At 34.8% G+C, this 26,870-nt stretch overlaps 2 protein-coding genes and 2 pseudogenes across 2 annotated transcripts; 2 read left to right on the forward strand and 2 right to left on the reverse strand.

Moving 5' to 3' along the window:
* Positions 1–413: 413 nt before the first annotated feature.
* Positions 414–1,833, reverse strand: LOC133874262 (thaumatin-like protein 1b). Its single transcript, XM_062312142.1, has 2 exons — positions 1,720–1,833; positions 414–1,267 (listed from the first exon to the last, which is right to left on the reverse strand). Exons 1-2 carry the CDS (start codon positions 1,778–1,780, stop codon positions 582–584), a joined length of 747 nt encoding a protein of 248 aa, XP_062168126.1. The 5' UTR covers positions 1,781–1,833; the 3' UTR covers positions 414–581.
* Positions 1,834–4,809: 2,976 nt separating this feature from the next.
* On the reverse strand, positions 4,810–5,649 carry LOC133872578 (thaumatin-like protein 1b; annotated as a pseudogene).
* A 4,358-nt stretch (positions 5,650–10,007) lies between these two features.
* LOC133872579 (glucan endo-1,3-beta-glucosidase-like) lies at positions 10,008–14,205 on the forward strand (annotated as a pseudogene).
* Positions 14,206–21,822: 7,617 nt separating this feature from the next.
* On the forward strand, positions 21,823–23,527 carry LOC133873834 (thaumatin-like protein 1). The gene is made up of 2 exons (XM_062311608.1): positions 21,823–21,960; positions 22,685–23,527. The coding sequence occupies exons 1-2, from the start codon at positions 21,900–21,902 to the stop codon at positions 23,362–23,364; spliced, it is 741 nt and encodes a 246-aa protein (XP_062167592.1). The 5' UTR covers positions 21,823–21,899; the 3' UTR covers positions 23,365–23,527.
* The last annotated feature ends 3,343 nt before the right edge of the window (positions 23,528–26,870 follow it).

Here is a 26,870-nt window from a genome sequence, read left to right on the forward strand (position 1 = left end):
AAACAAAAAGTCATGATAACATAAAAAACTCTAAAAAAATTATTAAAAAGAGTTCTAGAATTCCCCCACAACGCTCCGAAAATAAACGAAATGGTCAATAAAAATCTTGACAGAGTCCTTTGGTAAACTTTGAAGGCCTAAATGCAAGAATGGTAGAAGCCTACACCAATAATATTTAATGTGACGCAAACAAATTAAAGGATGGCATGAGCGGGCCAACCACTTTAATTAATTATTTAATGGCCACGTCATTTTGTAAATAATTTTATAATAAAAGTCGTAATTTTTTTAGTATACCATTCAATAGTCCTATGAGACAATTAAAATGAATAGCATCTGAAAATATATATATATAGCAGCTAGCTGAAGAAATATTTATTGTCATAAGCACAAGTATTCTTGCTCCGAAATAATTAGTATAAGAAAAAGTTTACATTATTCATTTGATATCTATCATTCAAACGTTTATTACACGTACAGACACAGACACAGGCATGAATGTGCCTTAGTCCATGACAGTACTTATTGTTCTATTATTACTATAGAGAGAAGGAACACATAATTCCTCTCAATCCGTAAATTCAAGCAGCTGGGCAAAAAGTAATAACGTAGTCAGGTGCGTTGGAGCAGGTAAATGTGCTGTTCTTATCATCATAAGCGTAGCTATAAGCTTGAGGGCATTGGTTCTCGAAGATCATCGAATAGTTTGTGGGTGGACATGTTTCTGGGGTGTTATGATCGCCAGTGCAACAGTATTGTGGGTCACCGAAAGCTAAGCATGCGCTCTTGCAAGCGATCACACTCCCATCAGACCCTTTCAGTTGTAGCTCAGCAGGGCAAGCGGCGTTCACGTCTGCCGGGCAACTCGAGGGCTTGCAGTCACCAGTCCCCCCTTGTGTGGCAACCGAAATAGGGAGGTTGAACCCATCTACAAGGCTGACATCGTAGAAATCTTGTCCACCATTTGCTGCTATGTTGATTTCTACCAAAGATGCTGGCGGGATCGCACCGGCACCGTTGCATGCAACCTGGCCGGAGGCACAGTCAGCAGTTTCGCAGGTGAACTTTCCTGAGGCGTCGGTGGTGCATCGTGTCCGTGCCCAGAACCGGCCTATCCATGGAGCTTGGACATCAACTGATGAGGATGCTTTGGATGCCAGCTCAAATCCAGTAGTTGATAACTGAGGTTTCTGGTCTGCCGTTAGAGTTCCTGGCCAAACAGTTGTTGGACAGTTGTTTGTGAAAGTTATTTTAGCAGCATGAGCACCTGCATAACATAAATTGTCAAAAGAATGGTCAGCTCATCAAATTTCATATTCTTCTTTTTTTAATATTAGCTTAAGTCTTTAAGATAAAATTAATATTAGAATTTAAAGTATATAACCTTTCATGGAACAAATAAGAGATACACAATTTTAATGTATAAATGAGTAATATCTACATAACATATGTATAAACTCATTACAAATATCATACAAAGCTGACATCAACCCGTACTAAAAAAGAAACATATATATATCTAATGAATATTAGACCTAATTACCACATCAACTTTATAAAATATTTGTATGGTATATAGTATTTCTATGTGTAAATACACTTCAAGGAACAATTAGGAGAGAAAAAGAGAGAAGGTTTAGTACACAAAAATGTAAAATGTGTTTTATGCGAAAGCAATTTGCAAACATATTATACAAGTAGACAATGAGATCGATATACCAGCTAGGAAAGTGAAGGCCAAGGCAATAAGGCCGAAGAGTGAAAGGGATTTGATCATCATTGTACGTAGTAGATAGACTAGTACGTTGATCGATGTTGATGAATGGGTTGGGTATTGTAGTGCTAATCTTTGGAACTTGGAGTCGTATATATAGAGCCTTAAACGCGACTTTCGAGGCTCGCGAACGATGCGTAAAACTTGGGTTCGACGTAACAGGAAAGGAAGGTTCCTCCTTGACTTGAACAGATAGTGCGCGCTATCCGTCTTCCATTTGGTAATGGGGCGAGACCGGCAGTCGCGACCCGCGAGGTACGGGCTAAATGCCATCCACTCGATTGGAGTTATTTACACGTGTCAGTTTTGGAGATCGAAAGGGAGGCAAATCCATTTACAACTTTGCATGCGCTCCTATCTATTTTTCTACAAATTATAAGTTCTGGTCGCGCGTGGCCGACCTCTGTTTTTTATGAGTGGTTGCTTGTAGTTGTGGATTTTTTGTTTCGTTGAAAGAACTTCACTTACGTGCTGGAATTTTTAACTGTAGAGAAGACCGTCCCATGCGAACTGTAAGGTTTGGATTCAATTTGGAGTACGTGGTATGATCTGGAAGCTAGGGTTTTTTTTTTCTTTCTCAGATCTCTAGATCTTTCCCCAAAAAAGATCTGCTCGATCATGAGAAAAGATGACTAAATTAAGTTGAACTGTCAAAGGGAATTGATATCACAGAGTTGAAAACAAATTCATTATCTAAAAATATAGTTATAAAACTGAACGCGTTCTAACGTTGTGGCAAGTCTAGGACCAGATATCTGTTCACGTTGTGGCAAGTCGGGTTTGTTGAAAAAAATATGTAGGTGGTCTACCTAGCTTCCAATATATTAAGTAATCTCTGTATTTACTACGCATGCGTAAAGACTAAAGGATGGGCTGGACAGCCTAGACTGGACCCAAAATGTTTTCTTCTGGAAGAACAAAACGAATAAATCATACGTCGTCGTGTAAATGTTGTAACATTCATAGGAATAATTATACAACTAGTTTTTGAGGTTGGCTTAAATTATGAATCATTTTTTGTGGTATAAAAATTTATAAAAGATTCTTGTAGTAGACTATAATTACAAATCACTCTCTAAACCTTTTTTCGTCCACCCCTAAAGGTGCCGGGAGTGGCTCGCAACCACTTCTCGATGGACACGTGTCGATTTTTTATTGCGCGTGACGTGACAAATTAACTGATTCTGTTAACTTAGTGAACGCAAAAACGAGTTCAAGGAGTGATTTGTAATTATAATTTACCACAAAGACTTTTCAAGAACTTTTTGTATTATATAGGGTGATTCGTAATTTAAGTTAAACCTTAAAAACCAATGATGCAATTATCTCAAATACATATATATATATATAAAAGGGTTTTCACTTTTCAGTTTTCACTGAGTAGGGAGGGATATATTGCATTTAATTTGAGGTTTTTTTTTTTTTAGGAGAATTTGTAGATCATTATTTGGTCAATACATACATATTACAATAACAAAAAGAATATTCATTGAACAATTCCAGTGAACGGTCTATATATTACCTACTGCCTACTACGTAGCCTAGCCTCTATTATTACCTATACTACGTACTTCATGCCTCGGATTTCAATTTTTAACATGAACATATACCATAATTATTAATTAGGCCCTCTCATCCAGGACCAACCTAGCTCTTCTATTCTTTCTTCATTCCCTTGGGGATATGTTACCTCCCAACTAGGGACGGGTATCGGTTAAATCATATTGATAGGAATATTTCGAATTCCAAACTAAAGTAGTTAGTTAAATCGGTTTATTCATCAATTTTTTTATTTTATTATTATTTTTTTAATAAGCATCACTTTTAAAATTTTCGGTTAAAACAATTAATTCAATAAGTTGGTATATATATAGTCAGTTAACCGATTATTAGTGGGCTTTTTAAATTGGGACAAAGCTATTTTGATGGGCCAAAAAATGGGTTGTTTTTTGGCTAAACCAAAATGGTTTTTTGGGCTAAAGTTTTAATTTGACATGTTTAATGGGCCTAATTTGAGTCATTTTGTAATTTGTATTAAAAATCATTTTCAAATTTTCGGTTAAAACGGTTAATTTGGTAAGTCGGTCGGTTAACTAAGAACTTTTTTTTTTTTTTTTTTAATTTATACCGATTACCGAACCAACCTGAATTTGATATAAATATTTTATTCCAAATTTTGATTATTTCAAGAGGTGGCCATGGTAGGCGATCGAAGGGAGTTCAGTTGGCGGTTGGTGGGCAACAATATTTAGATATTTCGCCCACTTCTAATCACAAGTTTAGAACCTAACTTATTCTTAAATACACTTAAAAACTTGCAATTTCAACTCATTGGAACATTTAACACATAGTAATGACCTTGGATGTGGGTTGCCCATGCCTCAGATGTGGATTGCCCATGTAATTATGAGAATAATGTAGATGGAATAAGCATACCTTTGGAGGATTTTACAAATATAATAATATATATATTTGTTGTCATATGGTAAATACATCGTAATTTTTAAATTACTATCACCATGTACACTACCATTAGATGCATGCAACAAAATAAAATCTGAATCATAAAATAGATTATCATAAGTGAAATGGAAAAGATCCTAATATTCCATATATAGTTGGAACTCAAAACCTAATTAATTAATTAGTGATGTGTTGTCATTATAGTATCTAATTAATATATGATGTGTAAAGGGCATGACTAAATAATGTGGAAATGCAATTTCAATAAAAAGAAGCATTAGACATCGCATTTTAAGATGAAGGGGAGATTAGTCAGGATTAAAATTTCAAATAGACCAAAATAATCCATGCCAATGGCGAAGGGATCGTGAAGTGAGAAATGATAATTTGGATAGTTGATGGGGGTAAATTCATTATTCTCCCGTTTTATTTTTCTCCAAAATGGCCATTCCCAACAACATATCCTCCAATATCCCCTTTCATGGTCATATTCTGTCAAAATACAAAGCTGAAGATTAAAGCACCCCACTGCATGGATACAACCATTTGTGACACTACATGGCGATCCAAATCTAGAAGGGACAAAAGGTTATGTTGTACCTCGTTGCCCCGGTGCATTTATAAAGTGGGAGGATCATTGTCCCCTAGATAGCTGTGGGCTAGTTTGCATAGTCGCTTGAAGGTCTTCGAGTAGTCGTTAGGCTGGCAAGCCCTTGGGCTACTATAATTCCCTGTGCAGCAATATTTTGGATCCTTAAACTCATCGCACGCGCTATAACACTCAACATACCGCCCATCACTGTTATGGGCTACTAGAGGACTCGGACACACGTCACTTATAGCTTCTATACAATTTACGACAGGACATGGCCCAGCCCCGCCGAGTAGAGAACCCGCCGTCCGGTTGGATCCGGACAGGAATGTTGTGGCCGTGGTTCAAGCTCACTTCATAGGAGACAAAAGATGGTTTGATCTCGAAATTGAGAAGGGTGACGGGTAATGCGGGTGGTGGGTTTTGGCATTCTTTCAAGCCAGAGCCACAGTCCCCTGTTTCACATGAAAAGTAATACGAAGCATTGAAGCAATACTTGGTCCTAGCCCAGATGCTACCAGTCCATTGATCAGGCATTGAGAATATCTCTAAGGTGTCCGGATCACGCTCGGGATCAGAATCACCGATTGAGGGCCTAGCAGCAAGCCATACCGGGTAACTGCATTTGTTCTCGTAGTAGAAGATTAAATCAGAGTGTCCACCCGAAACAGATCATCAATCTCCATGGTTGTCATTTGTTTGCATTAAACTTAAAATTTATACAACATATGTATTGCGAAGCTAAAAAGAACAGAAGGGTATAAGAGTAACCTGTAGTGAGCAACAAGAGGAGAAGGATGATGAGAGCTCTGTTAGCCATTGAACCTTATCTTTTAGGTGGAACAAGGAAATAAGAGAAATACTGAAACATTACTGTGGTCTTTCTTAGGTCGTTCTGAAAAGAAAGTTTGTCTATTCTATCTAAAATGCATGGTTTGTTTGCCAACAAAGAGTTGAATCAGGATTCTTCTCTATTCATCTCTACTTTTTTCAAAAATAAATTATATTTTATTTAACTTTCTTAAATTTTATCTCACAAAGTCAAACTTCGAAATTCACGCAATGAATCAAAATTCTATTCTAAGTTCAAAAAAATCAATTCCCAAACGCACCTCTTTTTCCTTTTTCCTATTTTTTTGGGCTTCCATGAATTAATTAATGGTATCATTTGAATAATTACCAAATCTCAACGTAAAGATCCGCTCTTGATTTTTATAATTACGTTGAAGTGCTCAAACCAGTAACCAGGGGCAAAGTCAAGGCTAAGGAGGCTCATGATGCCCCCCCCCCCCCCCCCCCCCCCCTCCCAGAATCTGGACTGGTAAAAGATTTTTTTTTTTTTTTTTTTTTAACATAAAAACCTTCTTCATTACCGGAAAATACCCCAAAGGGTTACAAAGACCAGAACCAAATATACAATCCAGGGTATCGAAGGCAATTATAACGCCCATAGGCAAAACTAACAAAGCCCGAAGGCTAAGATAACGACTAGAGGTAAAGAACTTCTACCCACTAAGCCAAGAAAATCCTAGCTTAAAGCAACTACCGAAAACGGTAGGTTGTGATACAAGGTAATAATATACATCAAACTAGAAATCCCAGGAATACAAGCACCGGAAAAAACGGCTGGAAAACCAGCGCGTGTAGAACATGCGCCTTCTCCGGGAATCCCCCCCAACGACAGACGACCTTCAGAAGTCCAGATCGGCACCTTACGAAGCTGAAAAAGCAAGCCGTAACCCGCACGCGCGAGGGCAGGAAAGAAGACCCCGGCATGTGCTGGTCACGCGCCGAACAGAAGCAAGCTACACGTTCCCACCGGGTGACCATCGTGACCGGAGAGGGCCGAAGACCACAACATGAAGGTTCTTATGGAGAAAGTATTGGATCTAATTACTTTCTAAATAATTTATGATATGAAAAATTGAGTTTTTTCTAAAAATCAAAAGGTTTACTCAAGTTATTATTGCGCGATTTTGTTATTATATTTGATGAGTAATTAATTAATTAACACAATCGTTGGAATCAAAGGATTCTACTATATTTTTTCATATCTATCGCAATCTCAATTCACATATCTTAAGATTGTCACTTATTCACGTGTATAGAAACAAATATTTAGATAATCTTAGCATAGAATTTTTTCGACACCACCTAATATATGGTATTTACATACTAACATAGTAATGAATTTCTTGTAGTACTATATATAGCTGCTAACTTATATAATTTTTCTTGTTGACTTCAATGAATAGTTTTTTGAGTAAAATAAAAATATTTAGAGTAAAGTTAATAAAGGGCGGACTAGATAAATTGGTCACTACAAAAAATTCAAGATTTTTGGATTGTTTCAAACTGTCCAGAAATGGCAAAAAATCGTCTGGAACAAAGTCCAAATGGTTTATTCTGGAGGATCCGGCTTCTGTGCTGTACTTTAAAAGTACAACACAGGTGCTGTAATTTGATGAAGGGCTAGGATTGATCCAGCCCTTCATTAAAAGAAACGTTGCCGTTTTGAAGCAAAGAAAAAATGACGCCGTTATACTCATTTATTTGTAACAATTCCTGTTGTGAGTCTCTATCTGGCGGCCAACCTCCGAAAACCCGACCACCTGCGAGTTTCCGACTGAGAAGGCGACAGAGAAAGAGAGAACCGACCACAGAGCTCCCGATTCGGCGACAGAGAGTCGGATCCGGCCACAGATCTCCCGATTCGGCAACAGAGAGCCGGATCCGGCCACAAATCTCCCGATCCAGCGACCGAGAGTGGGATCCAGCCACAGATCTCCCGATCCGGCGACAGAGAGTCGGATCCGGGCACAGATCTCCTGATTCGGCGACAGAGAGTCGGATCGGGCCACAAAACTCCCGATCCGGAGATAAAGAGCCGGATCCAACCATAGAGCTTCCGATCTGGTGACAAAGAGCCGGATCTCTCTTTCCGGAAACCCACGCACACCGCGCATGGGTTTCTGGCCGGACCCGTTCGTGGGTTTTCCGACCGGATCTCTCTTTCTCGTGGCCGGATCTCTCTGTCTTTGTCACCAGATCACTCTTTCTTTGTCGCTGTCTTTGTCGAGAGCTCACCAGTGGTCGGGGTGGTCGGGATTCGTGGGTTTTCTGGCCGGATCTCTCTTTCTCGTGGCTGGTCCTCCCTTTCTTGTGGCCGGATCTCTCTGTCTTTGTCGCCGGATCACTCTGTTTTTGTTGCCGTCTCTGTCGAGAGCTCACCAGTGGTCGGGATTCGGGGTCTGGTCGCCGGATATAAACTTAGAGGAGGAAGTGTTACAAATGAGTATAACGGCGTCAAACGAGATTTTGCAGCGTCATTTTTTCTTTGCTTCAAAACTACAACGTTTGTTTTATTGAAGGGCTGGATCAATCCTAGCCCTTCATCAAATTACAGCACCTGTGCTGTACTTCTAAAGTACGTACAGCACAGAAGCCGGATCCTATTCAAGACAGTTTAAAACTGTCCAAAAATATGGTCGAGAATTCGAGTTATGGACGGTTTGGGCAAAACCATCCAAAATATTTTTTTTTAAAAAAAAAAAAAATATTAACCTCATTGGCACAAGAAAATCCTTAATACAAAATTTTTTATATTAACGTGCACAAATCCAAATCCAAATCCAAGGTCCAAAATGCACTTCTGCACAACAACAGTCTACCAGCTTACATGTTACAAAATTCAAATGCATACCTATTACAGAATTCAAATCCAAATACATAATTAAAACCCAAATAATTTTAAACCTATAATCCATGCCCCATAAATCATAATCATCAATTCAAGCCCGAGAATCTGATTTATGGCCTAGTGTGCATTGCTTGATTCAGCTTTAATGTGCTCAACTACATCAAATTACTTGCAAAAATGCAATTCCTGATTACCAAAAACAAATGCAATCCCGATTACCAAAATTATCTTTATATTTGTATAAATACAAAATAAATAGAGGAAACCGGTGGAAACATAACAAATATGAACATCTACATGCAGTTTGAGAAAGTAAGCATTTGGTAGATATTTATCATTACTCCTAACAATTTCTTGTTTATCCGAGGACACTTTGTTGAGAAATATTCTCAATTGTTAGCAAATTGACTTATTTAATTCCTATAAGCCCATTAACATATATTTAAAGGTACTAGAGGAATTTTGTTATGTATTTTGAACCTGTGTTGGTTACTGCAACAAAGAAAATTAAAAAAAAAAAATCAAATCCTAACGATGAGTTACACTGACCTAAAGCAAGTAATTGGCCTAAAACAGTTAGGAGCTAAATACATTTTTTTCATCATAATATCAGCCTCCTTGATTTAAATATACCTACGATATCTATAAAACAAACGATGCAGAAAGCATATGTTTTAGTTACCACCTTAACCTAAAAATGTATTTATATATGGGTTTTTTATATTATTCAAGGGTCCTAAAACAATGAAACATAATGAGCATAGATAGGATTGTGAGAAAACATACTCATAGCCAACAAGCACTATCCCTTTTATGCGTCACCTTATCATGTCTCATTGTCATCATTGGCTTCCCCTGCATTTGTACATACACATAGCCTTAGGCTTCTCTTCAAATCTCTTCAAAGAGTACAACAATGAAATTTTTATACTTATTTGTCACTTAATGAAAAATTAAGACTAAACCAAAACATCACATTCTTAGTTGTTTCCCATTGATGGTTGTCTCCCCGCCATAATCATGGCTACCATACGTTTGACGGTTGCCAGCTCTTCCTGTTGCGTTGCATACTTGATGTTTTGCTTTTGAAGTTGGACGTTTTGCGATTCGTACAAAGTTTTCAGACGTTCCATCTTAGCAGCCATCACTTGTTCCCTGGGAATAGGCGCACTAGAAATCAACCCCTGTCCAGAGGTATAAAAGGTGGATAGACAGGAAGTCGGCCCTAACCCCACCCCGCGTACACAACCGAAATGTTCATGTCCTAGTACTTGTGCGCACGCATCATTATGCGACCAATAAATCAACCCCTATGAACACACTCGTTCTACAGGTGACTGATTATCGATAATTTATCATTTTATCTCATTTTCGCATGCACAAAGCATACAAATGAAAACTTAAACATACAAATAATATTACATATTTAGCACTTACCAAACAAAAACATCATATATATCACAAATTAAGCATTCGTAATGAGAACTCGAATACTAGTCTTCCACCTAACCTTAGCCTTTCTTTTCATCTATGGTATTTTCTTCTTCTTCTTAATTGTCAATGATATTTTTCTGTTTTTTGTGTGCTTTTCTTTGAATAACTCATAATTGAATCCTAGTGCACAAGAATCCATGAATTTCCTTCCCCATCTTGACACAAACTCTATTTTGTAAAATCATTCCCCATTGGACGGATACAACCCAATTATTTCTTTGATAATAAGTGCTTTTTTTGTTTGTTGTGTGCAAACCATCCTTTTATTTTTCACGTTCGAAGTGGTGACAATGAGTTTTGTTCATGTTGCGTTCATATATGCAGGTGCTCACTCTGTTGCAATAACCGTCACAAACAATTGTGCTTACACTATCTGGCCAGCAGACTTAACATCAGCTCTGCCATCTCAATTATCAAACACTAGATTTGAGCTAGCGTTTAAAGCATCCACATCATTGGATATCACATGTAGCATCCCAGATTTTAACACATAAAATATAATGCCTCAAATTATATTTTAAGACTTAATAATAAAGCAAAAGAATATATATGAATATTTATGAAAATAAATATTCATTGATTAATTAATATGCATTTATAGTTTCAATTTAGTAAAGTTCAAACGGATCGACCTTAAACTTTAGAATAATGAAAATAGGGTCAAACAAACTTCGTTTTGGTCAATTCAAAAGCCAGAATGCTCATCTCGGAGTCCTCTAGCTACCCTCCAAATTTCATAATTTTTTGACTCTGTTTAGGGTACGAAAACACCTGCAAAAATAATACCTCCAATTTGAACGAAAATTAGCATTAATAACTTATGGGCCAATTTTCGAACTCAGCCTAGCCCATTCCTATTGTTGTACTGTCCACAAACTAGGCCAGCAGCCTATATAGATCTTGATGAAAACTGAAAAAGTTACAATCCATGTGAAGCCTCAATCACGCATGGCTTCTTCTTTGTTGATATTTTGCACAAATATCTCATCCCTTCTTGACACCCAAGACGTGCTGCCCAAGTGATGCCCAACCCTCACAACCGAACACCTGCCCTTATCCCAGCCATGGATGGAATCCTCCAAGATTGATCCAAGCCATCCGTTTATGAATAAATAGAGGCATAGCTCCCGTCTTCACTTTCACGCATCTCTCTCTCTGTTTTTCTGACATTTCTCTCTCGGTTTCTCTCCTTATTTTTCCCTGCTTTGTAGTGCAACAGCTCCCTCTGCTCTTCTCTTCTGCTCTCCTCTGGACAGCAAACTAATGCTACTCTTGGGGAAGACAATTGGAAGAAAAGAAGAAGAAGAAACTCCCTTCCTTTCTCTCTAGTTCATATTCGGTTATCACAAAGGAACTGTAGGTTCCTCTCTCTCTCTCTCATTCTCCATCTCTCTATCTCTCAGTTCTGTCTCCCTTTCTCTCGGTTGGTGTACAACAGAGAAGCAAACAGGGAAGGATCCTCCCTCTTTCAGTAAGTCTCTTTCTCCCAAGCTCTCTCTCTTTCTCACCTCTGTCTCTCTCGGGTGCAACGGCAGTAAAGGAGAAAAGAAGGCTCGTTTAATAACCCCTTCCCTTCCCTTATGGGGATAATTTTTTTGTTGAGTGAAAGTAAAAAGTGATTGATGTGATATAAAGTAGAAATAATTTATGTGAAAAAGTGGAAAAAAAAATTTGTATTGTAGTGAGTTTTTTTATTTAAATAATAATAAAAATTGTTGATGTGATATAAAAAGTAAAAAAAGTTAAGAATGTCTTGAAGTTGAAGTTTTTTGAGAAAGATAAAAATAAGGGGAGGGGGTTATTAAACGAGGCCGCAGGACAGGAAAAGAATAAAAAGAAAAGAAAGTAAAAGACAAGATTGGAAAATGATAGAAGAGTGGAGAATTCTCTGGAAGTTCTCCCTTTCCCTCTTTCGCTCAACAAGGTCAAAAAGTGATAAAAAGTAAAGAAAAATATAAGGCAAAAGAACGTAGAAACCCCATCTCTCTCAGCTGACTCTTTGTACTTTGTGATATATTTGGTAAGTTATTAAAAAGCTTTATTTTAATGTTTTGTGATTTTATAAGTTTTTATTATTTTAAATTATCTAATATTTTAAGTTGTATTTTTAAACAGGGTTTTTAAAGTTGAGTAATTTAAATATAAAATACGTCGTTGTGATGTCCGAGTGAAAAATCACTATTTTATAAAAGTACCGTTACGCCGCTCAAACATTTTAAAGTAATATTAAGCATTATTAATATTAATGTTGTTATTCAGCTCAATTTTATAAAATATAAAATTAGAATTATTTTATAACTGTGACAAATTAGTTATATTAACTGTTATATCTATTTTTAGACAAATAAAATATTATACTTATGTGATTTATATATATGACTGTTATATAAATAGCCGTTATGAATATAGATGTTTTTTAAAACGATCCTTATCTAAATAACCGTTTTTAAATGAGAAATGATATTTTGGTCATGTAATAATAAATGATGTTATAATGCCCACATGAAATATGTGGCATTATAATTAATCCATTTTATATGTAATGTTAGAGATTGTGTTAAAGTTTAAGGGTTAAAAATGAAAATAGAGTTAATATGAGTTTATTAGTGAATTGTATTAATTCACTATTATTGGTGTTAAATTATATTGTAGTTAATATTTGTGTGAACACTTTTCTAAAGTAAAGAAATAACTATGAGTATTTCTCACTCACTGGGGATACGCAGTGGTCTTTGTTCATGTTTTGAATTCTAATTCCTTTAATTGTATAAGTTGTTTGGTATTTTGTTTGGAACCATGCCTATTTTATTATCATGAATGATGAACATGTTGATAAACTGTCATTGCATATTTACTGTGAGAAGATAGGAACTTGTTAATAAGAAAGACCAAGGGTTAACATCCTAAGGCACTAATGGATCTAAGACTGTGGGTTAACGTCCCAAGACATCAATCAATCTTTGAAGACCGAAGGTTAATGCCCCATGGCAAAAGACCGACGGTTGGAGTCTCTAGGCAGTGCTGATTCAGACCATAAGTTCAAATAAGACCAAAGGCAGTTAGAGTCCTCAGGCATTGATCAGTAATCACCAATAATGGTATGACCAAGGTTAGAGTCATCTGGCACTAATCAGGATTAAGACCAACAGCTTAAGTCTTGAGGCAATAAGTAATAAATAGACTGCAGGTTAAAGTCTAAAGGCAAAGACTAAGATTATGCATACACATAACTGTTATCATAATATTGTGTGGTGTACTTTTAAATGATTCAGTATTTCATTATGTTATTGGAGACAGTTGACTCACTGTTCTGACAGTATGAGATTGTGGTTCGAGTTTTTGCAGGATGGAAGGAACGATACAACTAATAGCATTAATGTTTAAGGCTAAGATTTTTAATATGTAATATTTGATATGTAGGATAAAACAATGGTTATTTATTAAGTGCTGCATATGGCACATGTGTTGTTGCTTTGAGTGTATTTATGGTATTAGAATTCATGGTTCATGTTTTAATATAATGAGGTAATTCAGTCAGCTCTGTCATGCTATGTTTCCTAGTTGTTAAAGAAAAAAATATATTCCGCTGCTAATTATTTAACTCTGATGATGTCATAATGACATGTGGAAATTGAAATTTTCACTTACATTTTTTTGTAAAAAGTGGGTCGTTACATCCCAGCTCCATGGGGAGCTCCATGGAACAGCCGATTTTGGGCCCGAACCGGATGCTCCACTGATGACTTGCGAAAGTTCACTTGCACTGTTGCGGATTGTGGCACCGACTAGGTTGCATGCAACGGAAACGGTGGACAAGATTTCTACAATATCAGCCTTGTAGACGACCTCAACTTGCCTCTATCGATAACTCCACAGGGCAGTTCTAGTTCATGCACTACCCCCAACTGTGCTACTGATGTGAATAGGGCTTGCCTAGCAGAGCTACAAGTGAAAGGGTTTGATGGGGGCGTGATTGGTTGCAATAGCACATGCATAGAGTTCAATCAGTCACAATATTGTTGTCTTGGCGATTATAGTACCTCAACCATATGCCCACCCACGAACTACTCTATGTTCTTCAAGAATGAATGCCCTCAGACCTATAGTTGTGCCTGTGATGATTCTAGTAGCCTCTTTTCGTGCTCCGGCAGACTTAACTACAGTATCACGTTCTGTCCATGAATAATAGAGGAAAAAAAAAAAATACATGCACATTCCTTTCTCTACTTTAAAAAGGAAATAAATAACTTGTCCATGAACTATATATAGGATGGAACATATATATGTACCGATAATGAATAATTGAATTATGATGTATGGAAACTAAATAATGATAAACACTTGTTCTCGTCTACATCCTTGTAGACGGGTAATATATATATATATATATATATATATATATATATATATATATATATATATATATATATATATATATATATATATATATATATATATATATGTCTATTTGTGCTTATGACGAGAAAGTTATATCTAGCTACCATAGTGTCACTGGATTAAAAGCTTGCTGCTTGCCATGAGGACTTTATTATTATATATATAGCTATTAAGATAATGATTATTTACAGTTATTTATCTAAATTTAAAAGATTATTATTGTGCGTCACACATTACGCGCGCTTAGTGCTACCGTAAGAGAAAGTCATGGGACTCCTTAGACGGGGTTAGCCTTTGTTTTTTTTTTGAGCGCTAATATATATATATATGAACATAATATTATGATTATTATAGAAAAGTGAAAATGAGAATGAAGTTCAATTTTGTTACAAAAATTTGATTACAGATCATCGAACAATTATTAACTTAATTACGTACCTTAGCTTGGATGCATGGACAGGTGATCGATCACGTGCAAGTTCTAAAGTCTCTTTTGAGCCTCCTCTTCTTTCCCATGCCATCAAGGCAAAGATAGAGTCTCTGAGGCTAGATTTTTTTCTTTTTACTTGTTTCCAATATTAATTGGTGGTTTATTAGGTTGTCTTGTGCACCTAACCTAGCAACCAAAATGAATAAAAGTAACGTCCTGATAGGTCTTAAATGTTGTACATTTAAACTTTTTAATTTGTTATTGTTAAACCTTAATTTTATTGTAATTTAACATTTTGCATTATTTTTGTGTTTTAAACATTTTCAAGATGTTAAGAAAATGACAAGTCAGGCCATTATATTCGAGTTTAAATTGACATTAATGCAAGAGATTATCTTTTGTAGGATTTGGTGGAAAATCTGGAATTCATAAAATAATAAATGAAGAAGAGATTATGCGGGACCTATGAAGAAAACAGAAAAGGGCTGCTGGAGAAGACTTGCGTGGACCTACAAAGAAGAACAAAAAGAAAAAGGTGCAGCAACATAAAAGAAAGAAGAAAAGAAAGTGGGACCTACAAGGAAAGAAATGACATAAGAAGATACGAGATTAAAAAAAAAAAAAAAAAAAAAAAAAAAAAAAAAAAGCCCTACAGCTTGCAAAGAAAAAAAAAGAAGACGTGCCGAACTGCCATACTTGCGGGGACCAGAAAAGAAAAGAAAAAAAAAAAAGAAAGAAGTCTGACGCATTAAATGATATATGAAGACTTTTCCTAACTGCTTTGTGTCGGTAAGAGTACTCCCACCACTCCACCAGCCTCTTAAAGTGATTTCCTTCCGCAGGAAAAATATCATTAAAAAATAATAAAAAAATAATAAAAAAAAAAGAACAGTTCTGTAGTATTTAATTGATATAGAAAAATTTAAGAAAATTATTGTGAGGTATTTTTTTATAGAGAAGTAAAAAAAAAAAATTTAAGAGCACTAGTAGCAGTCTCACTATATTGGTTCCCTTCCCTATATTTAGGAAAAATTTCATGAAAAATACTAAAAAACCTTTCACAGAAGATGCCCTATATTTAGATAACTTCATTGGAAATCTACAGTAATTCCCAATACATTGGGAGTTACTGTAGACACCCAATCCTTATTTTAATAATAAAAAAGTATCTCCTCTCTCCTCTCTATTTCTTCTTCTTCTCTTACGTCGTCGAGTTCGACCACCCCACTCTCTCGCTTCTTCGCCACGCCGACTCTCATCCACGCCGCCGCCTCGTGCTCGCTTCTTCACCACTGCCTTCTGCTGCAAGGCCAGGGACTTGCCAATATCATCCTTCCGCCTTCCCTCTCTCTCTCTCTCTCTCAAAACCGCTTCTCAACAAGCTTAGACCCTAAAATTTATAGCATAATCAGCTAATTGACAACAAAAAAAACATACATCTCTTTACTCTGCCGCTCCTAAATTTTAAGACAACAAATCCAATCTTTCAACTCTCATCCCTCTCAGATAAAACCCTAAGTCTCCCATCCAAATGCCCAAATTATAATTTCTTTTAGAACACAAAAGGAAAAGCCTAGAGCTAATTCCAAATAGGCCTCGACCCATTATATCTTTTTCCTTTTTTTTTTTTCTTTTCTTTTTTTCTTCAGAGTCATTGAATGTGTTGCAAAAGTAGGACAATCCAAGATTAGCTGGAGAATCATCTAAAGTGATTTCTGCCTCACCCATGGGTTTGTCGGTTCGATCTGGTTTTTGTTTTGCTTCTGCTCTATTTATGGGTTTTGGGAATTTGTTGGCATTCTTCTGCGAGTGGAATCGGATTTGTTGGTTTTCATCTAGGATCAGCCGGAGAAGACGAGAGCAAGAGAGTCTAGAGAGAGAAGATGAGTGAGAGAAGAAAATAAATGAATAGAAAAATAAAAGTAGGAAAGATAAAAATAAAAAAATAAAATAAGAGTAAAAAATAGTATTTAATTGGTATAAAGAAAATTAAGGGAGTCTATTGTGGGGTGTTTTTTTATAGGGAAGTAAAAAGTAGTTTTGTTCCCTAAATATAAAAAAAATGGTTGGGAGACTGCTACTAGTAGTATTAGTAGCAGATGCCCTATAAGTGGTTCTATTCCTTAAAATAGGAAAAATTTGAAAAAAAGTTGCAAAATACATGCCACAGCAGCTTCCTCATTTTTCATGGACTTGCTTGGGAAGCACTATAGCTTCCCAATACATTACTTTAATGAAAAAAAAAAAAAAAAAAAACCCCATCTCTCTCCTTCCTCTCTCATTAAAACACACACACACACACACACACTCTCTCTCTCTCTCTCTCGCACGTCCGTCCTCTATTTCTTCATCTTTGTTCAAGCACCTAGCCTCTGTTCTTTATTTCTTCATTTTGGTCAAGCACCCAGCCCTCTAGTATTGATGTTTCGCAATGAGTCTTCAACTGGTGATGGTGTTTTCTTGTGAGTTTGGATCGGTGTCGAAAATTGAGTCCTCCGACAGCCCACCGACGACCCACAAAATCACGTCTTCTGGTCATCGTCGGCAACAACCCATCAGAGGATTGGGTCTCCTCTATTTCGTTGTCACTAAACCGCTGGATTTCGCTGGAAATTGGCACCTCTGGCTCTGTCCACGACGGCTCAGAAACACCCATCGGAGATTGGGCGTGGGTTTCATGAAATCGCTCGATTTCTCTCCTGGGTCGATGGGTTTGGGTATATTGGTCTCGTTAATCAAGAAGAAGTGAAGAAAAAGCAATAAAAAAATAAAAGGTATATATATATATATATATATATATATATATATATATATATATATATATATATATTTTAATCTATAGGGAAAGATAAAGGGAAGTTGTGAAGTGTTTTTGTATAGGAAAAAAAAAAGTGGTTTGATTTCTTAAATTTTTACTAAATTAGGGAAAATGGTTGGGAATCTACTGTTAGTGCTCTAAGGGAAGGAGAATTGGTAGTGAGAGTTGAAATTGATAGATGCGATATAAAGTAAAAAGAATTTGTATAGAAAAGTAAAAAAGTTTATGTTGTAATGAATTTTTTTATTTAAATAATAATAAAAAATTATTGATGTGATATAAAGTTAGAATGTTTTGAAGTTGATTATTTTTTTGGAAAAAAAAAAGTGAAAAGGGGGAAGAAAAATTTCTTTACCCTTACCAAACAAGGCCAACAATCTGCGGAAGATAAGAAAGGGGAGAAGAAAAAAAAGGGCACAGCGCAGCACTGCAATCAAGAAAAGAATAAAAGAAAGAGAAGAAATGGTAGCAGTACAACACTGCACCAGAAAAAGAAAAAAAAAAGGGAAAAAAAAAGAAAGGAAAAAAAGAAAGTAAATGGGTGTAATTGTGAAATATTTATCTGAATGATAGTAAAAGGTAATTGATGTGATATAAAGTATAAAAAATTTGAACTACAAAAAAGTAAAAGAAATTTGTTTTGCAGTAGATTTTTTTTATTTGAATAATAATAAAAATAATTATTGATATGATATAAAAAGTTAAATAAAAATATTTTTTATTTAATTTTTTTGAAAAAAAGTGAAAAAAAAAAATAGAGATAAAGTGAAAATTATTTGCCAAAGAACCCTAGAGTTCGTTTCTTCTTAAAAAGACGGGTGAAATTTTTTCCCTCTTATTTAAGGAGTTGAGGACGCACGAACAGAGACATATATTTTAGCTTCAGATTTTTTTTAGTTTTTTTTAGCCACACTTTTTTTTTTCTCTCGCGACTGGACGCACGGAGGGACGTTTTCAGTTTTCAATTTCTCCGGAATCTCTTGCACAGTGACGACGAGCAGCAGAGGAAGGGGCTTTCGAGCTGGGAGTTTGTCCCTAATTTTAAGTTTTCTCTTCTTCATGTATTTTTATTTATATTCTGTCATATATTTTAATATTATGAGAGGTTAAATTTTTAATTAAGATTGACGATGAAACCTCATGAATGAATCTCAGCAGTTATTTTATAGATTTGATTTTGCCCAAAATGATGTTTAATTGAATGATTAAAATTGTTTTTGCTTCATAACAATTAATAGATCGATGATGAATTCTGGATATGAGTTTAATCAGGTTTTTCTCATGATTTAGGATTATTTTTGTTAATTGACTGCTTGGTTTATACTGTAATTTTAGAATTGGATATCTGTTGTAATTTGTTTTTTATGGATACAATATATGATTTGATTTTAATTTCTTTTAAAAATGAAGAAGAACATGCTTTAAATTTTTGTTAAGGATTTTAACGAAGATATTTTTCATGGTAACAAGATTGATTTCTAGATTATCATGTAGAGGATGGGTAAAATCAATGATCAAGAATATATGTTGTCATGAATTAATGAGGTGGATTTCACAACCTTAGTTCTTTTTATTTTGAAAGTTTACTACTTTTATTATTTATTTTGTTTTGATTAATTGCATGTTTGAATTTATTTTTATTTCTGAACAACCATATTTTTCTTGAACTAGATTATGATTTATTTAGTTTAGATTTGATTAGTTCCCCTACGAATATACAAGTTCTTGCATGTGGGTTCGACCTCACGCTTGCTAAACTATACTTCGATACAATTCATGCGCTTGCGAGTATATTAAAATTTCACAAGATGTCACACTTACAATTTATTGAAATGTGTCACCACCCTATCTGATATATATTTAGAGCCACATGATCATCCACTAAAAAAATTTGAACCCCCCTAATCAGATGTCAACATGTATCAACAAATTGTAAAATAATGACATGTCTAACATTTTTCAAATGAATAAATTAGAGACAAGTTGTATTTTACCACTCATAAATTATATGAACTTTGACCGATTGAAGTCGAGAAGTGCCCCTTCACCATTAGCGTGGATTATTTTGGTCTATTTGATATTTGATACCTAACTAATCTCCCTTGGGCCCCAGCCTTCATCTTAAAAGGACAGAATTTTTTTGCAAATCGATTAAGAAAGTTCATACAACCTATATATAAAAGTGATATGTATCCTTTAAACATGTGAGAATTACATATTTTTTTTATTAATGTTATTAAAAAAACATGTGAGAAGTATATATTATTAAAACAACATGTTTTTTTTTACATGATAATGGACAAATGTCAATCTTATATGTAGGTTGTATAAAATTTTCTACAAATCAATTTGTAGAAAATTTTTGTTCATCTTAAAATGCGATAGTCTAGTATTGCTTCTTTGTATTGAAATTGCCTTTCCACATTATTTAGTCATGCCCTTTACACATCATAAATTAATTAGATACTAATGACAACACGTACACCACTAATTAATTAATTAGGTTTTGAGTTCCAACTATATATGAAATATTAAGATCTTTTCCAATTCACTTCTGATAATGTATTTTATGATTTAGATTTTATTTTGTTGCATGCATCTAATGGTAGTGTACATGATGACAGTAATTTAAAAATTACAATGTATTCACCATATGAGAACAAATATATTATTAAATTTGTAAAATCCTCCAAAGATATATATATATATATATATATATATATATATATATATATATATATATATATATATATATATATATATATATATATATATGCTTATTCGACCTACACTGTTCTCATAATTAGATGGGCAACCCACATCCAAGGTCATTACCATGTGTTAAATGTTCCAATGAGTTGAAATTGCAAGTTTTTAAGTGTAACTAAGAAAAAGTTATGTTCTAAACTTGTGATTAAGAGTGGACGAAATATCTAGTTGCATGTTACCCCACTAACCACCCACTGAACTGCCTTCGATCGCCTACCATCTCCTAAAATAATTGAAATTCGGAATGAAATATTTATATCGAACTCAGGTCGGTTAGGTAATCAGTATTATAAAAAAAAAAAAAAAAATGCCGATTAACCAACCAACTTACCGAATTAACCGTTTTAATCGAAAATTTTAAAATGATTTTTTAACACAAATTACATAATGACACAAATGATGCCCATTAAACATGTCAAATTAAAACTTTAGCCCAAAAAACCATTTTGGTTTGGCCCAAAAACAACCCATTTTTTGGCCCATCAAAATAGTCTTGGCCCAATTTAAAAAGCCCACTAAAAATTGGTTAACCGACTAAACCGACCAATTATATACCAACTTACCAAATTAACCGTTTTAATCAAAAAATTTGAAAGTGATGCTTATTGAAAAAAGAAAAAAAGAAAAAGATGAATTAACTGATTTAACTTACTATTTTGATTTGAAATTCGAAAATACTCCTATTGATATCAACTTAACCGATACCCACCCTTAGTTGTAAGGTCACATATACCCAAGGAAATGACGAAAGAATAGAAGAAGTTATACTGGATGAGAGGGCATAATTAATAATTATGGTATATGTTCATGTTAAAAATTGAAATCCGAGGCATGAAGTGCGTAGTAGGTAATTAATAATAGATCGAGGCTAGGCTAGCTACGTAGTACGTGGGTAATAATAATATATAGATCGTTCCCTGGAATTGTTCATTGAATATTCTACTTGTTATTATAATATGTATGTATTGACCAAATAATGATCTACAAATTGCAATATATCCCTACCTACCCAGTGAAAACCCTCTGTATTTTAGATTAACATTCGCACGACGGCGTATGATGTATTCGTTTTGTCCTTTCATGTATAAGACCTATATATATATATATATATATATATATATATATATATATATATATATATATTATACGAATTTTATGTGTTTTGGTATAGAGTTAATGGATATCAATATAATGTCAAAAAATCATTACTCTTAGTCCGTATATTGCAGGTCACGACGGTCCCGCCCCCATTAATACCAAACGGAGAGTAGAAAGACAGCTAACCAGCTAGCGCTGTTCAAGTCAAGGAGGAACCTTCCTGCATCGTTCGCGAGCCTCGACTTTCGCTTTTAAGGCTCTCTATATATACAACTCCAAGTTCATAAGATAAGCACCACCATACCCAGCTCATTCATCAACATCGATCGATCATCTAGCTAGTCTATCTACTATATACGTACAATGATGATCAAATCCCTTGCACTCTTCGGCCTTATTGCCTTAGCCTTCTGTTTCCTATCTGGTATATATATCTCATTGTCTAGTTATATAATATGTTTGCAAATTACTTTCGCATAAAACTCGTACATTTTAGATTTTATGTTCTAAACATTCTCTCTTTGTCTCTCCCCATCTTTCCTTGAAGTGTATTTACACATGGTAATTATAATGCTACATACCATACAAATATTTTATAAATAACAATGAAGTTGTTTGGTAAGTAATTGTGTATTGGAATATTTATTTGAATAGTAGTAAGAAGTGATTGATGTGATATAAAATTTGAGAATGTTTTATAGAAAAGCAAAAAAGTTTTGTTTTGTAGTGAATTTTTTTATTTTAATAATAATAAAAAAAATTATTGATGTGATGTAAAAAAGTTAGAATGTTTTTTATTTAATTTTTTTGAGAGAAGTGAATTAGAAATTGAAAATTTTGCATTTGGTTGCCAAACAACTGTAACAAAATTTATGTGATAATGTCTAATAATTATTAAATATATATTTATTATTATTATTATTATTTTATATAAAAGCTGATCCAAAGGCTATTTACATTAGCTTGTAGGATATTTGTGTGTTATGTAATATTACCCATTTAGACATTAAAATTGTGTATTTCCTAATTATTTGTTGCAGGCAAGTTATGTACTTTAAATTATAATATTTTATCCTAAAAATTTAAGCTATTATGAAACAAATGGATTTGATGAGTTCACCATTCTCCTGACAATTTATATCATGCAGGTTCTCATGCTGCTAAAATAACTTTCACAAACAACTGTCCGACTACTGTCTGGCCAGGAACTTTAACAGCAGATCAGAAACCTCAGCTATCAACTACTGGATTTGAACTAGCATCCAAAGCATCCTCATCAGTTGATGTCCAAGCTCCATGGATAGGCCGGTTCTGGGCACGGACGCGATGCACCACCGACGCCTCAGGAAAGTTCACATGCGAAACTGCTGACTGTGCCTCCGGCCAGGTTGCATGTAATGGCGCCGGTGCGATCCCGCCTGCATCTTTGGTAGAAATCAACATAGCAGCGAATGGTGGACAAGATTTCTACGATGTTAGCCTTGTAGATGGCTTTAACCTCCCTATTTCTGTTGCCACACAAGGGGGGACTGGTGACTGCAAGCCCTCGAATTGCCCGGCAGACGTGAATGCTGCTTGCCCTGCTGAGCTGCAACTTAAAGGGTCTGATGGGAGCGTGATCGCTTGCAAGAGCGCATGCTTAGCTTTCAATAAGCCACAATACTGTTGCACCGGCGATCATAATAGCCCAGAAACATGTCCAGCCACAAACTATTCAATGATCTTCAAGAACCAATGCCCTCAAGCTTATAGCTACGCTTATGACGATGCGAGAAGCACTTTTACCTGCGTCAATGCACCTGACTACGTTATCACTTTCTGCCCTTGAATTTACGGAGAGAAATATTTATATGTTCCTTCTCTCTATAGTAAGTAATAAGAGAACATTAATGATGTAATCATTATCGATTACATCTCTAGCCATAAGTAGTATTTTCTCAATAAGAATTTATCTCTTATTTTAAGAGATATGAGGTTGTTTAGTAGTATAAGTAGTCTTTTAATTTTAAATAAGAATATCTAGATTAATATGTTATTTGATTTAGTAGCAGTCATATTTAGTAGTTATCTAAGTAGATGAGTATGTTAATAAGAAGTCTTATCTCTTAAGATGAGAGTAGACGATCAGATCATGGTTGGTTAAAACCAATCGAGTCTCTTCCTTGTATTCCAGTAGGTATCTAGCTATGTAGAATGACACTTCTACTTCAGTTGGGTTACCTAATTGTATATAAGGAACAAGTCAGTAATTATATGAAAATGTTGAATTTTGTTAAGTAAAATACAGTTTCATAATATTTTTTTAGAGTTCTTGACTCACTCGAAACATCTAATTTATCCATTCATGTGTTTTATATTAATCGGTTCACATCAATTAAGTACTATCATGGAGTCAGGCACATTCATGCCTGTGTCTGTACGTGTAATAAATGTTTGAATGATAGGTATCAAATGAATAATGCAAACTTTTTCTTATACTTACTTCGGAGCATGTAGACTAGTGCTTATGACAATAAATATTTCTTCAGCCAGCTGCTATATATATTTTCAGATGCTATTCATGTTGTATCGCACTTGAGATTAAGTCATGATCTTTAACCGCCAGTGTCTTTTAGCTACCTTAATATATATTACCCATAATGATAGCTGCTGTAAGAGGGAGAAAGGGGAAAAAAAAGAAGAAAAAAAGTCAGGGCTAGCCCGGTAGCTCATAGGACTAATGAACGGTATTCTAAAAAAAATTACAACTTTAATTATAAAATTATTTACAAAATGACGTGGCAATGAAATAATTAATTAAACAGGTTGGCCAGCTCATGCCATCAATTGCCTTTTGTTTGCGTCAAATTAAATATCGGTGTAGGCTTCTAGTTCTAGCTACCATTCTTGCATTGTACAGAGGACTCGGTCAAGATTGTTATTGACCATTTCGGTTTTTTTCCGAGCAAGGGTATGTATCGTTCTGTGTGTCGCCCGAGGTTTCTCCAAATATATATATATATATATATATATATAAAATTTGCCCTTAAATTTTTTTTATATTTTTTTGTTTTGGCTCGCTCAATTTTATTTTATTTTTTTCAATTTGATCCCCTAAAATTTCAAATTCTAGCTCCATCCCTTTGAGTGTGGTGGTACATTGACAGCAAGTTTTTTTTATTTTTTATTTTTGAAAGGATATTGACAGCAAGTTATTTAAAGTTTATTGTATTTAAAATCTCTTTCTAGAAACTTCAATCAAATAGAAGTTTAATTTAATTAAAAATAATAATTGTAAATGCAATAAAAATAAAAATAATAAAATAATAAAATAGGAATTTGAAAGATGCTGCTTAAACAATCTTAAGCAAAATCCCCTCTTGAAAAGTAGGGCTGATTTTCGTTTGCTTTAGCTGGTCATCAATTACATGCCCAAAACGGTTGTGTGGACACTACCAAAAAAAATAAAATTGATTTTTTCCACGTGCAGTTAGTTATGGGAAAGAGGTCATCTACGTGGCTAACGGTTAGCCATGTGTCATTAGTGACGTAGACACTGCAAGGCTGATCAGAATGTCGCAAAATGTGTATTTTACAACGTGACTATGTTGTCCACATCGCCATTGTGGCACGTGGCTTTTCTACCACGTCGCTACATGTGGGCGACTTGGATTCACCACGTCGCTAACACGTCAGCGACGTGTCCATTTGGCTACGCAGATAGCCACGTGGTTAACTTTGGCCACATGTCCAAATGACACGTGGCTAACTTTGGCCACGTGTACTAAAGACGCGTGGCTAACTTTGGCAACGTGCCCAAAAGACACGTGCGCCGATATTGGCCAAGTGGCCGAATGGCCTTGTCGTTAACCGTAGTGAAGTGGCCTATGCCACGTGGCATACAATTTTTTTTTTTTTAAAACAAAAAAAAAAATTATTTCAATAAATACATTTTGTTTTTCAATATCCCCAACAATAAATTTAAACAATATTGCAATAATTCAAAATCAAAACATTATTTATAAATAAAGTATTAATTTATTTACATAAAATAAATAAACGTTATTGTTATTAACAAAATAGCACTACAAAAACTCTACAATTCTTCATGCTCGTCGATTTTGAATATCACAATTTCCTGTACCAGGTGACGACTGGCCAACGTGCGACTGCTGCTCAATATGCGCCGGCAAAGGCTGCCCAATTGGCAGACGTTGCACGAGGGACGGTATAGTGGGCGGAGGTGTCCAAATGGGAGAGTGCTGGCCAGTCGGCGAATATTGTTGCCCCAGCAGCGACGGTGAATACAGCTGCATGTCCAAGGGGCAACACTTGACCCCTAGGGAGATAGCGGTCCAACCGTCTTCGCACTACCTGCAAATAATAAGAACATTAAAAATTTAGGACTGGATGCCATAAACGTACGAGCTTTGGCTACCCAATAGAACGTCCTTCAATTAACAATCAATCAAAAGGTATATATATGTATATCCTGTATTGCTGTCTTTTTTATGTACAGATGCTTATTTTTAACTCCAAGCAAAGTCATAAACTTTTGTTCTCCTTTGAATCTGAATAATGATGAACAAATGGTTCGATATTCGACCCGTTAATGTCAAGAAATAAGAGAAGGCAGTTCATTTATATAAAGGATATATAAGAAATATTTACCACAAGAAACACATAGCTAGGAAGAAGCTGGAGAGAATTTCACGTTGAGATGCACTAGTCCACAACAGAAATGACGATATATATATATATATATATGTTTTTTTTTTTTTTTTTTTTCTCATATTTAAGCAGAGACCCTGCAGCTTGATGTGTCTACAAGAGCTGATGAACTATATTAAGAAAAGAAAATCATGGAATAGTTATGAAAAAAATATTAAAGGAACAGTGAAAAATCATATTTAAAAAGGTAAAATTAGATTCCAAAATGCAAAAGAAAACGAATTATTGAGAAAATATGGAGTTTTTTTTTCCTAAAAGAATAATGCTCCTTATGAAAAACATTTTTCAAAATAATCATGTTTTGGACTTATTTCTAATTAAATTAATGCATTTTATGTTTCCCCACCATCTTCTTAATTAGTTCTCAATAAATATTTCTCTTTCTTTCTGTATCGATAACCCGTTACCCAGCTTCCATCTCAGTTGACATTTTTTTTTTTTTTTTTTGAACAGATATTCCTTATTGATAGTCTAAAAGTTTACAACCAGAAAATAACAAACTCTGAAGATAGAAAAATTAGGGATCAAAGAGTTCATCATTACAATATCATAAATAAAAGGGAGAAATTCATTACCATGTTAGTATGTAATTACCATATATATTAGGTGTCGGAAAAATTAAAT

Source organism: Alnus glutinosa, chromosome 7 (assembly GCF_958979055.1).
Source record: "Alnus glutinosa chromosome 7, dhAlnGlut1.1, whole genome shotgun sequence".
NCBI lineage: Eukaryota > Viridiplantae > Streptophyta > Magnoliopsida > Fagales > Betulaceae > Alnus > Alnus glutinosa.